Source organism: Mustela erminea, chromosome 15 (assembly GCF_009829155.1).
Source record: "Mustela erminea isolate mMusErm1 chromosome 15, mMusErm1.Pri, whole genome shotgun sequence".
NCBI lineage: Eukaryota > Metazoa > Chordata > Mammalia > Carnivora > Mustelidae > Mustela > Mustela erminea.
This window is the reverse complement of record NC_045628.1, coordinates 37,078,553-37,096,836: the sequence shown is the minus strand read 5'-3', so window position 1 is coordinate 37,096,836 and position 18,284 is coordinate 37,078,553. Positions and strand designations below refer to the sequence as shown.

The 18,284-nt window shown below is 34.3% G+C and overlaps 1 protein-coding gene across 1 annotated transcript in view; it reads right to left on the bottom strand.

Moving 5' to 3' along the window:
• The window catches only part of KLHL1 (kelch like family member 1), a 396,676-nt gene that overhangs the window by 75,564 nt on the left and 302,828 nt on the right, over positions 1-18,284 (bottom strand). Inside the window, 1 exon segment of the mRNA XM_032315139.1 lies at positions 13,432-13,656. Coding sequence (XP_032171030.1) covers positions 13,432-13,656 — 225 coding nt within the window.

Here is an 18,284-nt window from a genome sequence, read left to right as displayed (position 1 = left end):
CTTTCACAAAGAGATCATCTCATGGCTTCTTTCTTCCATGAGGATGAGAATTCTTTGCATACAGAACGTTTATCCCATACGTTTTCTGAGTGAAGGGGATCTTTGAATCTTAACACTAGAACATTTGTTCTCCTAGAGACAGTCCTTTTCCAATGACAAGTCTGTGAGAATGGATCTTGAGGTTCAGGTCCTTATAGAGATTAGCAGAAACAATAATATCTGAAGATTTTTTTTTCCTCCCTTCATACCTGAGTAATAGTTTGACTTGACATAAGTGAGATGAAAAGTTCTGCCCTTTGGGGGTTTGAAGTATGCTTTCTTTATTATCTAGCATCTAAGATTGATATTGAAAAGCCTGAATCCAGTCTGATTATCCTTCCTTTGTAGTTGACTCGGGAGTCTCACTGCTATTTCATTGCTGGTCGTTCAGGGTTATTCTTGTTAGCTCAGGTTCACTTTTTCCCCTCTTTGGAAGATATTATAATCATCTCTTTATCCTTAATATTCTGAAGTTTGACTCAGATAGAATGAATTTGATCTTTCTCATTTTTCTGGTTGCTCTCTGAGCTACTCATTTTTGAGGCCATGTGCTGTCTTCAGAGAAACACTCACACAATTTCTTATTTTCTCTTCCACTTTCTTGTTACAGTTTTGAAACTACCAGGGGTAGAATATTATGCTTTCTTACTACTGGTTTTTATCTCATCTATTTTCCCATAATTTTAATATATTTCCTCTCGTTGACTTTGAGAGGACATTGCCTTATTTTTTTTCTATAACTTTTATTTGCACTTAATTTCAGCAAACATTTTAAATTTAAAGACACATTTCTTATATTTCCTTTTTTTCTCTCTCTTTTTATAATTATTTGTTTCAAGAGTTAATATTTTACGGTTTATATTAGAGGATACTAATGAATTTGTGTTCTCTTTATGTTTTATGCTCTTTTTTATTGAAAATGAACTATATTTGGTTTCTCAGAGAATGTTGCATGTACATATATCTTTACCCTTTTCTTATTTCTAAAATAGCCTAAGAATCTTGATAGTTTGTACATCTTAAAAATGAGGCAATAAGTTCCTACACGTGCCTACAAGAGTTCTGTTAGGAAGGCTAGATGGTAGACCACCCTATAAGAGGGTAATCCTGAAGTGCTAGAACACAGATTTTTTTTCTGATTTATTAGTTCCAAACTGTATCATTCCAATGGCATCAAAATCACTGATATGAAAATAATAATCGATTCAACCAGTATTTTCCCTTTTCCCACTCTTAACATAATCCTAAACATAAGAATATACATGAATACTAAAATAGCACAGAATATATCCATCCATTATTATCCATCTATCTATCCATCCATCCATCCATCTGTCATCTACCCATCATCTATCATTAATCTACCTACTTATGTATTTATGTTTGTCATCTATATCTAAATATATATCTATACATCTGTACTTCAAATCTAAAATATTTTGGTTGACTCATTCCTCCAAATCATCCTACAGGAATCTTCACAATTGATCAGTCATGTTAAACACCCAGACACTGAATTCATATTTTTGTGTAGATGTCTTATTTTGTACAGATAATGTGATAGGTGAATATTAATTGATAAGTGGAAGTGAAAATATAGTAAATAGAATATATTTACATATTTATTACTAACAAATAGAATATATATTACCACTTAACTTACATTGGTAACATCACATTGTATTAAAACAAATATTATTTTGGAGTCAAACAAGTTTAAACTAAAATCACAAATCTTTTTTGTAAGATAATCTTTAAAATGGCAAAAAGAATCATTGAATTATAGGGTGGCTGTATTTAATATGTTAATAAATGAATAGTAGACATTGACCTTTTTTCCTTCATTCCCCCCACATCCCTTTTATTTTGTGAATATTCACACATATAAATATTCATAGGAAGCAGGCTTTGTCTTCCACTATCAATGCCAACTAATTGAGTTACTTCTTTTTCTTGATTCTGAAAAACTGAACCCTGTACCTATAAACTAAGGTGCTCCTGACAGGGACTTTAAAACTAAAATGAAAAAAGCAAAGAAGGAAAGTAATACTTTTGTTTTGTTCCGTTTTTGCATTGGCAAAGATTGCAGTAACATCTAGTTTCATGGGTAATGTGACTCAGCTACTTTGCAGATCTAGAATAGTTAGAATCAGGTGCCAGCTGGGGCATCCAGTGTCTTTTATGGAAACATCTTTAGCTTCATCAGACTTTCACAAGGATGTAATTTTGGTCTTGGATTGATAACCAAGTTTCTCTTGGTTTTAGCCAGGTTCCAGATTTTACCTGAGCATGTGCACAGCCCTGAACATGCACTTGACCTTCAATCAGTTTTCTAAAATAAGCGTTACATTTCACTAGACTCCTTTTGCTCACCGATCAACCCTTTTCTGTTTATTGTACCCAGTAAAAACAATTCCTACATAGTTACATCAGCAGGAATGGTAGACACCTTTGGCTGGTTATACCTTCACATATTTGCATTCCTAACGAAGGCACCTTTATTCCCGGGGCTCTTTGTCTTAGCTCTTAGGAGAGTGTCTTCTTCAGGCACCTCTGCCAAAGTCTTCTTATGGGGGAGGAGGAGGAAAACTTGCTTTTGCTGGGGGTCAGTGTGCATGTTGGACATATTCCTTTAACACTTTAATAGGCAGTTTACAACTCTGCCTTGTTAGGAGCTCAACTAAGCTGTGAGAGAGATTGCTGAGTGTAAGGGGCCACAAGTAGGATAAACTCGAAGATATGCACACCTGGCACATCATAAATGGTCAAACACCAAATCTTGAAAATAGCAAAAGAGTAGCAACTTATCACATACAGGGGATTCTCATTACAATTAACAAGACTATCCTCATCAGATGCCAAGGAGGCCAGAAGATAGTGGAATGGCATATTCAAAGAAAAAGGCTGCTAAAAATTTTATAATCTTGAAAAATAAAGGAGAAATTATATCATAATCCAGGTTATATATAAATGATATCATAAATACAGATCAAAAAATTAACAAATTAAGGGAATTTATTGCCAGCAAACCTGCCCTACAGGAAATACTAAAGGAGTCCTTCAGGTCAAAATGCAAACATTTTTAGACAGTAACACAAATCCACATGAAGAAGAAAGACTACTAGTAAGGTAAATATTTTTTAAAAATATAAATGTATTTTTTGTTTACAACTTTATTTTCTCCTGCTGTATTTAAAAGATAACAACAATAATTTTAAAACTGTGTTGATGAATATATAATGTATAAACATGTAGTTTATATCACAATAATATTAAATATATAGAAATTAGACACAGTCTAAATAATCAATGGATCAAAGAAATTTTAAAGAAAGAAAGAAAATTTTAAAAATTAATAAGAATACTTTGAGAGGAATGAAAACAAAGATGCAAAGCACCAAAACTTAATGGAGTGCACCGAAAGCATGGAAATGTGTAGCTGTAAAAAATTAAGGAGATCTCAGATCAATAATCTACTTTTAACATTAAGAAATAAAAAAAAAAAAAACAAACAAAATGCAAACAGAAAGAAGGAAATATAAACCAAAAATAGGAAGAAAACAAATAGAGAGTAGTAGAACAATTAAAAAAAAAATGTCAGCTGGGTCTTTGAAAATATCAATACAATTGACAAATCTTTAAGTAGCTTGAACAAGAGAAGAAGAGCCAAGTGTCAAATACTAAAATCAGAAATAAAATAGGGAACATTAGTTCCTACCTTACAGAAACTAAACGGATTATAAGAGGATACTAGAAAGAATTGTATGTCAACAATTTAGATAATGTAAAGAAATGGGCAAATTCCTAGAAAGCCACCAACCAGAGACTGTCTCAAAAAGAAATAGAAAATATGAACATATCATTAGAGTAAAGGGATTGATTTGTAATTCAAAAACTTGGTTATACTGATGAATTCCACTAAATGTTTCAAGAACAGTAATCATTCACAAACTATTCCATAAAATAGAAGATAAATGAACATTTCCCAACTAATTTAATGAAAGAAGCATTACCTTGATGCTCAAGTCAGACAAAGATATCATAAGAAAACTACAGACCAGTATTCTTTATGAATATAGATGAAAAATCTTTTACCAAACACTAGCCAAGTAAATACAGCAACATATGAAAAGGATTATAAACTATGACCAAGTGAGATATTTTTGAAAAAAATAAGGTTGATTAACATCTGAAAATCAATCAGTGTACCACACTCTATTATTAGAATAAAGGGGAGGGGCGCCTGGGTGGCTCAGTGGGTTAAAGCCTCTGCCTTCGGCTCAGGTCATGATCTCAGGGTCCTGGGATCGAGCCCCACATCTGGTTCTCTGCTCAGTGGGGAGCCTGCTTCCTCTTCTCTCTCTCTCTGCCTGCCTCTCTGCCTACTTGTGATCTCTGTCTGTCAAATAAATAAATAAAATATTTTAAAAAAAGAATAAAAGTGAAAAAATCACATGGTCATTCTAATAGATACAGGAAAAGCATTTGACAAAATCCAGTATCTTTTATGATAAAACATTCAACTGACTAGGAATATAAGGGACTTTTCTTAACCTGATAAAGAGCATACGCACACACACACACACACACACACACACACACACGATGGATAACATCATGTTTAATGGTGAATGACTGAAACCTCATCCCCTTAGTTTAAGAACAAGGCAAAAATGTCCCCTCTTGCTATTTCCTATCAATACTGTGCTGGAGAGTCCAGCTATAGCCAATAGGGAGAAAAGGGAACCCTCTTACACTGTTGGTTGGAATACAAGTTGGTGCAGCCACTTTGGAAAACAGTGTGGAGATTCCTTAAGAAATTAAAAATAGAGGGCGCCTGGGTGGCTCAGTGGGTTAAGCCGCTGCCTTCGGCTCGGGTCATGATCTCAGGGTCCTGGGATCGAGTCCCACATCGGGCTCTCTGCTCAGCAGGGGTCCTGCTTCCCTTCCTCTCTCTCTGTGATCTCTTCCCTTCCTCTCTCCTACTTGTGATCTCTCTCTGTCAAATAAATAAATAAAATCTTAAAAAAAAAAAAAAAAAAAAAAAAAAAAAAAAAAAAAATAAATTAAAAATAGAGCTTCCCTATGACACTGCAATTGCACTACTGGGTATTTACCCCAAAGATACAGATGTAATGAAAAGAAGGGCCATCTGTACCCAATATTAATAGCAGCAGTGGCCACAGTTGCCACTATGGAAAGAACCAAGATGCCCTTCAGCAGATGAACAGATAAGGAAGATGTAGTCCATATACACTATGGAGTATTATGCTTCCATCAGAAAGGATGAATACCCAACTTTTGTAGCAACATGGACGGGACTGGAAGAGATTATGCTGAGTGAAATAAGTCAAGCAGAGAGAGTCAATTATCCTATGATTTCATTTATTTGTGGAGCATAAGAAATAATACGGAGGACATGGGGAGATGGAGGAGAAAGGAGTTGGGGGAAATTGGAGGGGGAGATGAACCATGAGAGACTGTGGACTCTGAAAAACAATCTGAGGGTTTTGAAGGGGTGGTGGGTGGGAGGTTGGGTGAGCCTGGTGGTGGATATTAAGGAAAGCATGTATTGCATGGAGCACTGAGTGTGATGCATAAACAATGAATTCTGGAACGCTGAAAAGAAATTTAAAAAAAATTTTTTTAAAGGACCATATGACTTTTAAAAAGGAAGTAAAAGTATTTCTCTTTGCAAATAACATGACTATATGTATATAATCATATATATATTAGATATTATTAGATGATACATGTATAATACATATATTTTGTATGTTGTATATTTTATATATATATATATATATATATAAAATTCTAAGAAGCTCATAAGAATACTACTAATAAAAATGTTCAGAGAATTTTCAAGATACATGTTCAATGTGCAAGTATAAATTGTGCCCATATACTAGTAATGAAATATCTGAAAATGAACATAGGGAAACAATTGCACTTATAATAACATCAAAAATAATAAGCTATTTAGTAATAAATTTAGCAAAAAGTACAAATAGACTTACATAAACAGAATGATATCCAATGTCCATTGATTGGAAAACTTAGTATTGTTAAGGTGGCAATGCTTACAAACTGATCTACAGATTTAATGCAATCAGTATCTGAATCGCTTACGTGAGAAACTGATTCTAAAATCTGTATGAAATGCAAGAGAATCCAAATAGCCAAAAAAATCTTGAAAAAGAACGACAAAGTCAGAGATCTCATACTACCCACTCTCAAAATTTCAATCACTAGAAAGTGGCAGCAATAAAGACAGTGTGGCACTGGCATAAGGACAGAAATAGAGATCAATGGAATAGATTTGAGGTTCTGTAAATAAATCCTCACATTTAAGGTCAATTGATTTTTGACAAGGGTACCAAGATAATTCAATGGGTCATATGATAATTCTATTTTTAATTATTTGAGGAACCACCATACTGTTTTCCAGAGTGACTCTAACACTTTGCACTCCCACCAACAATGCATGAGGGTTCCTTTTTCTCCACATCCTGACCAACACCTGATGTTTCTTGTGTGGTTGATAATAGTCCTCCTGGTAGGTGTGAGGTGATATCTCATTGTGGTTGATTTGCATTTCCCTGATGATGAGTGATGTTGAACATCTTTTTCTATGTCTGTTAGCCCTCTGTGTGTCTTCTTCTGAGAAATATCTGTTCATGTCTTCTGCCCATTTTCAAAGTGGATTATTTTGGGTTTTGGTGTTGAGTTGTATGTGTTCTTTATATATTTTGGATATTAAACCTTATTGGATATATCATTTGCAAATATCTTCCCCCCACTTAGTTGTCTTTTTGTTTTGTAGATGGTTTCCTTTAAACAAATACTGTATTGTTTCATTCATTTGTGGAATTTAAGAGATGAAACAAATGAACAAGGACAAGAAAAAGAGACAAACAAAAAAACAATCTCTTATATATAGAGAACAAACTGGTGGTTGCCCAGAGGGGAGATGGGTAAGGGGATGGGGGAAATAGAAGAAGAATATACTTATCATGATGAGCACTGAGTAAAGTATGGAATTGTTGAACCACTATATTGTACACCTGAAACTAATATAACATTGTATGTTAATTTTACTTGAATTAAAAACATAAATAAATATAAAATTAAATTTAAAAAAAAGACAATTCAGTGGGAAAGAAAGCTTGTGTTTTATACTATTTCTAACAAATGGTTCTGGGACAACATGCAAAAGAATGAAGTCAAACTGCTTCTATACATCATTTACAAAAACTAAAAATGAGTTATATTCCTACATGTAAGAATTAAAAACACAATATTTGAGGGTTTTTTTTTTTTTAGATTTTATTTATTTATTTGGCACAGAGAGAGAGATCGCAAGTAGGCAGAATGGCAGGCAGAGGGAGAGGGGGAAGCAGGGTCTCTGCTGAGCAGAGAACCCAATGTGGGGCTCCATCCCAGGACCATGAGATCATGACCTGAGGCTAAGGCAAAAGCTTAACCCACTGAGCCACCCAGATGTCCCCCAAACACAATACTTCTAAAAGAAAACATTAGCATACATTTTCATGACCATAGATTTGAAAATAGCTTCTTGGATATGTCACCAAAAATATTAAAAATAAAAGAAAAAAATTAAGTTGGATTTCACCAAGTTAGTAATTTTGTGCTTCAAAGAACACTATTAAGACAGAATAGAATGTATAGGATGGGAATAGAAAATGGCACAACCATTCTGAAAACCAATTTGCACTTCCCCTAAAAGTAAAATACAGAGTTGCTATATGACTCAACAGTTCTACTCCTATATATAGACCTAAGAGAAGTGAAAATACACAGTATAGAAAAAAATCTATGCATGAATGGTCACAACCGTTTTATTTTATTCATAATAGACCAAAAGTGGAAACCATCCAATTTTTTTTGTTTAAGATATATAAACATAATGTATGTAGTAAATTCTAACAATGAAATTATCATCCATAAAAGGAATGAAGAACTGATATACACTACAACATGAATGAACCTTGAAACTGTGCAATCGATGTAAAAGTAGCCATAAACAAAAGGCAACAAATTGTATGAGTTCATTTATATGAAATGCCCAGAATAGGCAAATCCATAGAGACAAAAAGTAGATTAATTATTGCTAGAGGCTAGAAGAATGGGACAATGAAGAACAAGTGCTATTGGGTGGAGAATTTCTTTTTACAATAACACAAATATTTTGGGATTGGAGAGGGTGATAGCTGCACAACTATGAATGTACTCAAAGGCACTCAATTCTATACTCTAAACCTTAACTTTAGGGGCATGTGGGTGGCTCAGTCAGTTAAATGGCTGCCTTCAGCTCAGATTGTGATCCCAGGGGTTGGGATGGAGCCTTGCATTTGGCTCCCTGCTCAGCGGGAGCTAGTTTCTCCCTCTGCCTTTCCCCCTTGATCTTGCTCTCTCTTCCTCTCTCTCTTCCTGTCAAATAAATAAAATCTTTCAATAAAAATAAAATAAAGCTTGTCTTTATGGTGTGTGAATTTTGCCTCAATTGACAACTAAATCAACTAAACACAAAAACAAGTAAAGCAACTTCTACCATATATTTAATATACAACATGGTGCCTAGCATATAGAAAATCCATAATAAAACATAGCTCTTACTCTTTATCAATTTCTCTTGAAAAGACATAATTGCAAACAACGTATAGCAGTAATGTTTTACTCAGAGTTTTTTTTTTTTAATTTTATTTTTTATTTGACAGAGAGAGACACAGTGAGAGAGGGAGGAATATAAGCAGGGGGAGTGGGAAGGGAGAAGTAGGCTTCTTGCTGAGCAGGTAGCCCAATGTGGGGTTCGATCCCAGGACCCTGGGATCATGACTGGAACTGAAGGCAGACATCTAAAGACTGAACAACTCAGGCACCCCTTATTCAGTTTTATATAATATAAAATGTGGTGGAGAAAAAGCATGATATCTAGAATTATGTGCTTCAAAGACATAAATGTCAAAATAAAACCTCTTAGCATATTGAGAGAACTGTGGTCTTAATTAGTTTAATTCTCTAGGCAGAAGCATTGCTCCCTTGACATCCAGACTTGATATGCATATAATTTTTCTATGCTATTTTATTCAGCAAAAAGAGATTTCTTCATTTATTGATAGCTAACTTTTTATTGATAGAAATAAATTTATTGATAGCTAACTATTTATTGATGGAAAATTTTTGGTCATATAATCATCTTTAACAACCAAAGAACTCATGTTCTCAAAAAATAATGCAAGTTTTGTTTTTCTCCAAAAATAATGCAAGTTTTGTTTTTCCTATATAAATCAAGGGAGGAAAAAAGCTATCTAGGTCAAAAGTCTTGAATTTTTATTTTATGTATATTTTTTTAAATTTTACTTTAGTCTTTACTTCTAGTCACTTGAAAGTTTAATATGGAATTACATAGTCAAATAGGTATACCACAGAGTAGGTACTGATTAACTCTACAGCAAATAAGATGGGACATTCTTACTTCTTCTGAACAAAAAAAAAAAAAAAAAAAAAAAAAAAAACTAGCACAGAAGGCTGTTGATCTACACTCAGACCCAATCCTGGGGATTGCATGAAAGTGAGAGCTACGGTGTTTTTGAAAAGCAGACATCAGGACTGTGAAAAATAATTAGAGAAACAAAACAACAGCTGTGACTTACTAGTGAGACAAAAATTCATGGCACTTCCCTGGGGGAATATCTTGGAGGGAAAATTTGATCTGTGCTCTTTTGATGTAGCTAAAAGAAGAGCTACTGCATCTTATACACTGCATGACAGTGATAGAGTAGCACCTATGAAGAGCTTGAAATAATTGGCTGGATGATGTCAGGAAGTCCTCAGAGCCCAGCCTAGATGAGGAACTGCTAAGAGCTCTTGCTGGTTCAGAATTTTCTCTTCCTATCCATGCTCCCAATCCTATAGTTAGGGCATTACAGATGAAGAAAGGCTCAGCATATTTGTGTGCAAATGAAAGTAATAGATGTGTCTCAGAGGGTTATGTGATAGGAATAACAGCAGATAGGTTGACCAGAGTCAGTTTGCAGGCTCAGGGCTCCACACCCTGGCATAATTCTCCCATCCACTCCTGAATGTTTTGGGAAGACACAAAGAATGGCATATGCTTTAGCCAAAATATCTGATATATTCATATCACTTAAAAGTTACAGTTGAAAATAGAGTTAAATATTACATATTTCAGTGGGTTCAACTACTATTAAATAGAATTTAAAGAGAAGGACAATGAAAAGGCAGAAGAAAAAAATAGGTCTGAGGAAGAAGAAGAAGAAAAGGGAGAAGAGGAGAAACAGAAGGAGGAGACAAAGGACTAACAGGAGAAAGAGAAGAGTAAAAGAGAGAGAGCTTATAGAAGGAAGATGATCACATATAAATAAAAAATTAATTAAAGTGGCAGATAGGAATTTGAAATAGGCATAATAAATAGTCTCACAGAGATAAGGAAGGATATTAATGTCATGGAGAAGAAAGCAATTATAGTGAATTATCAAATAGGAATAATGAATATGTAAAAAAAAAGTCAATAAAGATCAAGACATCAATACATGGGAGAGGTACCATAATGCACACAAATTAGGAACAATTTGGAGCACTAAATTATAAAATTGGTCATCAGGAAGGGAAAAAGGGAAACATATAAAATTAAACTTGAAAGATATGATGGATTAAATAAGAAATACCAATATCAGTGTAATGGCAGTCCTTGGAAGAAAGAAGCTAAATCAAAGCTTGATATGTTATATTGAAGGAACAAGAATATTAGGCCAAGGAGTTTCACTGCATTTTAGTATGATACAGAATGATGAACTTCCTGAGATTCAACTGATGATAAGGAATGTGATTAATCTTAAAGAAAACATTCAGCTTCATCAGAGAACACATGTTTCTTGTGTGGTTATCAATCTGGCTTCAACTGATTGGATTTTGGGTTGGCATCCAAGTTGAAGGTAGTTTTCTGTGTACTGGGCATTGCTAGCAATCTATGAGGCACATTGAGATGAGAATTGTGTCCAGACATGATGTCTATCACTAACTCAACAAGGTCAGATCTTGAAGAGTATTGTAGAGAGTTTTAAAAAATCTGACAGGAAGCAATAACCACTTGGAAGTAAAACAGAGAGGAAACCAGTGGCATGAGATATGGAGGAGACGTGATCCACTTGATAATGGAAGTGAAGCAGAACAAAAAACACAAAACAAGAGAGGCTGAGGCATGAAAATACTGACTACAGTTGCTTTGGGTCACTAAAACTTATGAGAAATGCTGCATTACATTTCAGACATTTGTGATAGTTATTAAATTCATATGATTTGTTATGCAGCCTTACTTCCACACGGACCTTTAAATATATATATATATATATATATATTTTAAAGATTATATTTGTTTTGTCAGAGAGAGAGAGAGAGAGAGCGAGAGTGAGCACAGGCAGACAGAGTGGCAGGCAGAGTCAGAGGGAGAAGCAGGCTCCCCGCGGAGCAAGGAGCCCGATGTGGGACTCGATCCCAGGACGCCGGGATCATGACCTGAGCCGAAGGCAGCTGCTTAACCAACTGAGCCAACCAGGTGCCCCCCACACGGACCTTTAAAACAAACTCTTTAGCACATAAGACAAACTAAAAAACAATATCCAAGGTTACTACTTTGCCCCGCCTTGATACCAAAAAGACCAGAATCTGTATGATAGTATTTTGAGGCAAAACCATCATCTTACAGGCTTTAAGCACTTGAAATTAACACCACATAAGATGTATTCTTGGTGAAACATTTTGAGGTATGTTCTCTTGGCATGCAAATAACCTGCATAATTGAACTTCAATATAACTTAGTAGAAAAGAATTGAATTGTCTAAAACAAAAAGGGAGAAGACATTAAATTCCAAAAATTCCAATCCAGAGTGCTTATTTTCTGTATTTCAATCCAATAGAAATAGATAATTAGATAGTGAGATAATAAAAACAACACATAGAGCTTTCACATGGATATAAAAACAAATATCCTCCGATATATTTGAAAAAAATCGTATAAGAAAACTTTCATACTCATGAATATTATCTGGAAAGAATCGTATGCCTGTTCACATTTTCCATATTATGATTGGGTTCCATGTGGTTTAAATAAATTATATGGTTTTAATTTAAAGTACAGAATTTTAAAACTTGAAATGGTCTCACATGACTATTACTATTCCTTAATTTAATAATGACTCATGTGAAGAAAAGGGAAGTAAACTAGAAGATCAGAAAGGTAAGTTGCTCTAGGTCAGAGCTCTTTTACTTATTTTTTTTTTTAATTTTGCATAGATCAATGGTAGAGTAGATAAGAATGGGAAACACAGTGCTGAAGACCTCAAAGTTGAGCTATCATTAATATGTTTTTTTAAATGATCTATAATTTTCCTTGCCAATGAATGTCTTAATCAGTGGATTTTCAATTAAACCCTGATACCTCTCTAATGTGTATATTCTAAATATACGAAAGATACTTATTGGACTCCCTGACATATTTCAGGTCTTCAAGAAAACCAATTTGCCCTTCTCTTTATTACCCCCATGATACAAAATACAAATTCAGAAACTGTTAGTCATTATTACATTCCTCTTTTTCAAAAATATGTATAGGACTTTACAATTTACACAGTGATTTCATATTCCTTATCATCACTAGATTTTTATCTATTTAATAACTTTGAATTGGTGGCAAATCAGGAAACTGAGGGCTCTTAGTTAAGTGCTGCCCTCAAATCATGTCAATATGGTATTTTCAAGATGCACACCCAGATCTTCTGAATCCCAGTATGGTTCTCCCCATCACCAGGTTATTCCATACTATAAATCAGTTGAATCCTGTATTATTGACTGCTGGTGCCAAATAGATGTTACCCTTTCTCTAAACCTTTCTCCAATTGAGTTTTCAAGGTGGAATTAATTACATGCAAAAGTGTGGGTAGGCTTGTCTATCCAGCAATATGCGGGTGAGCTATCTCAATTTTAACTTTTTCTCAATGCACTTTAACTATTTCTACCTCTGGGTTTCATTACTTTTGCCTCTCCTTGATAGTTCTACCTCTTTTTTTTTTTTCCCCCTTATTCAACTTTACATAGTGTATGAATGTCAGATTGTGAAAATTTTGATGATAGCTTGAGATTTACTTATTCTGGTATCTTCAACATCTTTCTCTATAGTTTAACACACACTGATCAACACAGTGAAATGTCATAAACTTAAAAATGCTCCAAATAAGCCCATGATTTACCTAAAGTTAATGATAATTAATGATGGTAATGCTATATTTTAACATACATTTTCACTATCAATAAATGTTCTAAAAATGATATCAATAAAGTAAGAGATCTTACCTAGACCATGTCTATGTGTTGACATTGGTGGTAAGACAGTCCAGGTCTTGGTTTTGGGATTGTAACATTCAACAGTGTTCAATGTCTTTAAGCCATCTCGACCTCCAATTACAAAGAGTTTGTCATCAATCACAGCCACACCAAACTGCAATCTCCTGCCGTTCATCATCCCTGCCTGGATCCACAAATTTGTCCTGAGGTCATATTTCTCTATGGTTGTAGCTCCTGATAAAACACAAAATCAAATAGTCACCATTTACTACTAATTCACCATATAACCTCCCAAGGCAATGTACAAATTAAGATGTGAAAACATTCTTGTCACAATTATTTTTCTTAGAGAAAATGTGGCAGAAAACCAAAGGGAATAGTAATTTACATTATTTTCTCTTCTTGGCAAGCACTAATGATCAAAATAGACACATCTATAATTTGTTTGAATTACATGATTGTCTCATGGTAAACTATTGATTCAATAGAATAATTGTTGGTCATGCCACAGTTCTGTCCATAGATTTTACAATTTCTTTCTATCACTGTTTGCCATTAAAAAATATATTAGTATAATTTCTATATTATTCCTGTATAATTTCTGAAAGTGAAGATAAATGAATAAATTCTTTATGTTTCTTTTAAAATTTACTTTATGACTTAAAATAACAAAACCTTTTGTTTTATTTTATTTTAAAGATTTTATTTATTTATTTGAGAGAGAGCATGCACAAGCAGGGGGAGGGGCCATAGGAGAGGGTGAAAGAGGTTCCCTACTGAGCAGGGACACCCAGTGTGTGGCTTGATCCCAGGACCCTGAAATCATGAGCTGAGCCACAGGCAGATGCTTAACTGAATGAGCCACCCAGGTGCTCCAAAATAAGAAAACATTTAAAAGTCAATTTAAAGTTATGTAAACAAATGTCAGCTTTGCTTTTTAAAGTCTTTTTTTTTTTGCATCTGGGGAATAGCTTAATAGAATCTAGAAGCATACAATGATTTTCTATCCTTATCAAACATGTTATAATCTCTAAATAAAATAGCTTATCTTTCATAAAAGATTTTTATACATAAATTTGAGAAATGAAATAAATCTGATAATATAGAAATTGAAAGAAGAAATAAGTTAACTTGCTGATTAGATATGTTTTCATGGATTCATTTACACATTTCAATTAAAAATGTCTGCCCTAAACAAATTCACAAATGTTTATATGACAAGATATAGCTAACGAACTAATCATGCTGTTCAGTGTTTGGTCTTAATGTTCAGATTTATGTTCACCAAAGTTTTTAGATTTCCTTACAAAGGGAGTCAACATACTTGTGTACTTTCACTTATTCACTAAGGATCTCTTTTACTTGTAATATAATAAAAGTTTACAAACTAGGGAAAGCATTCATCAGGGGGACTCATTTACTGTTTAGAGAGTAACAAATATAAACAGCATGGTAGGAGAAGTTTTGCTAATTGAAGTAAAAATGACACAATATATACTCCCTTTTTATTCAAAGTAACAAAGAAGTAATAATTTAGATATTAGGTTAGATGCATTAAATCTGTTTTTAATCATATTAAAAGTGAGCTAATTTCCAAATAACTAAATATGAAAATTATTAAATTATTATTATTGGAATAAAAATAAATTGTAATGTTCATAAAAGCTATTTATACTATTTAGTTACATAGGAAAAATTATTTAAATAAGTGTTTATTTTATGCCTAAGTGTATTTACTGTATTTTATATTTAATGTTTTATTCAATGATGAACAAATCAAAATTCCAAGGTGAACTAATTTGTTGAATAATTTCAAAGTCATCTGAATTCTCAAAGCTTGATAGCATTGGGATTTCATGAATGCCTAACTAAAAATTAAGTTATATGGAAGTACCTCTCTCTTATGACTAATCTTGACAAGTGATAGTAGAGGAAATAGTATAACCTAATCCTAATGAGCCCAGTTTCATGAGACCCATATTTTGGAGGTATAGGTAGGGAAGAAAGTATGTATCTGTACAACTGCACTTTTCATAATGTCCCAAACCTTGGTCAAAATCTTTGCAGATAATTTGAGGTCTATTTATCCTTCTAAGAGAAAATAGTTGGTAATGTGTGAAATTAATGGCTTCTAAGCAACCAAAAGTGTTATTCAAAAGGGAAATGAATATTTGATCTGAGTTTCAAAATCATATCCAAACAAGCTAGATACGACTTAAATCCCAACATACAGCAGGATTTTTTAGTTTTATAGTGTTTTCCCTCTAACTGAGTCTTCAAAGGTAAGCTACTCACTTTATCCTAAAGTTGTTACGTCAGAAATAGAATATACCCTTGTCTTCATTTTTCAGATTACTGTTTTAATTCCCTATGGTTGCTATGAAAAATTACCTCAAACTTAGTAGGTTAAAAAATGCACTCATTTATTATCTTATAGCTCTGGAGGTCAGAAGTTAAAAATAGGTCCTACTGTGCTAAAATCAAGGAGTTCACAGGGGCTTTAGGGAAGATGTGAATTTCCTTTCTTGACTTCCACAGGTTATCTGTATTCCTTATGACCTTTTCTTCCATCTTCAAAGCCAGCAACATTGCATCTCAGACATTGATTCTTATGGTTACATTGGGCTCACCCATATATAATCTGAGTTAATGCAGACTATTCCTATTTAATGTAGAATAGTCTGCTTAAAGTCAGCTAATTAGATTTAGCTAAAAGTATAGAATATAAAGCAATTTGTAAAATTTCCTAACTAAATGAAGTTACATAATTCAAAGATAAATCTCATTCTTGGCATATATAATAATATGAAATAAAATGACAGCTATTTTTGAGACTATATTTATGGTATTAAACTACATATATTTCTGTATTTTTTTGGGGGGGGATTGGGTTTTTTTTTAAATTTTTTATTTTTTATAAACATATATTTTTATCCCCAGGGGTACAGGTCTGTGAATCACCAGGTTTACACACTTCACAGCACTCACCAAGGCACATACGCTCCCCAATGTCCATAATCCCACCCCCTTCTCCCAAACCCCCTCCCCCCAGCAACCCTCAGTTTGTTTTGTGAGATTAAGAGTCACTTATGGTTTCTCTCCCTCCCAATCCCAACTTGTTTCATTTATTCTTCTCCTACCCACTTAAGCCCCCATGTTGCATCACCACTTCCTCATATCAGGGAGATCATATGATAGTTGTCTTTCTCTGCTTGACTTATTTCGCTAAGCATGATACGCTCTAGTTCCATCCATGGCAAGATTTCATTTCTTTTGATGGCTGCATAGTATTCCATTGTGTATATATACCACCTCTTCTTGATCCATTCATCTGTTGATGGACATCTAGGTTCTTTCCATAGTTTGGCTATTGTGGACATTGCTGCTATAAACATTCGGGTGCACGTGCCCCTTTGGATCACTACGTTTGTATCTTTAGGGTAAATACCCAGTAGTGCAATTGCTGGGTCATAGGGCAGTTCTATTTTCAACATTTTGAGGAACCTCCATACTGTTTTCCAGAGTGGCTGCACCAGCTTGCATTCCCACCAACAGTGTAGGAGGGTTCCCGTTTCTCCGCATCCTCGCCAGCATCTGTCATTTCCTGACTTGTTGATTTTAGCCATTCTGACTGGTGTGAGGTGATATCTCATTGTGGTTTTGATTTGTATTCCCTGATGCCGAGTGATATGGAGCTCTTTTTCATGTGTCTGTTGGCCATCTGGATGTCTTCTTTGCAGAAATGTCTGTTCATGTCCTCTGCCCATTTCTTGATTGGATTATTTGTTCTCTGGGTGTTGAGTTTGCTAAGTTCTTTATAGATTCTGGACACTAGTCCTTTATCTGATATGTCGTTTGCAAATATCTTTTCCCAGTCTGTCAGTTGTCTTTTGATTTTGTTAACTGTTTCCTTTGCTGTGCAAAAGCTTTTGATCTTGATGAAATCCCAATAGTTCATTTTTGCCCTTGCTTCCCTTGCCTTTGGCGTTGTTCCTAGGAAGACGTTGCTGGGGCTGAGGTAGAAGAGGTTGCTGCCTGTGTTCTCCTCAAGGATTTTGATGGATTCCTTTCGCACATTGAGGTCCTTCATCCATTTTGAGTCTATTTTTGTGTGTGGTGTAAGGAAATGGTCCAATTTCATTTTTCTGCATGTGGCTGTCCAATTTTCCCAGCACCATTTATTGAAGAGGCTGTCTTTTTTCCATTGGACATTCTTTCCTGCTTTGTCGAAGATTAATTGACTGTAGAGTTGAGGGTCTATTTCTGGGCTCTCTATTCTGTTCCATTGATCTATGTGTCTGTTTTTGTGCCAGTACCATGCTGTCTTGATGATGACAGCTTTGTAATAGAGCTTGAAATCCGGAATTGTGATGCCACCAACGTTGGCTTTCTTTTTCAATATCCCTTTGGCTATCCGAGGTCTTTTCTGGTTCCATATAGATTTTAGAATTATTTGTTCCATTTCTTTGAAAAAGATGGATGGTACTTTGATAGGAATTGCATTAAATGTGTAGATTGCTTTAGGTAGCATAGACATTTTCACAATATTTATTCTTCCAATCCAGGAGCATGGAACATTTTTCCATTTCTTTGTGTCTTCCTCAATTTCTTTCATGAGTACTTTATAGTTTTCTGAGTATAGATTCTGTGTCTCTTTGGTTAGGTTTATTCCTAGGTATCTTATGGTTTTGGGCGCAATTGTAAATGGGATGGACTCCTTAATTTCTCTTTCTTCTGTCTTGATGTTGGTGTAGAGAAATGCAACTGATTTCTGTGCATTGATTTTATATCCTGACACTTTACTGAATTCCTGTATAAGTTCTAGCAGTTTTGGAGTGGAGTCTTTTGGGTTTTCCACATAT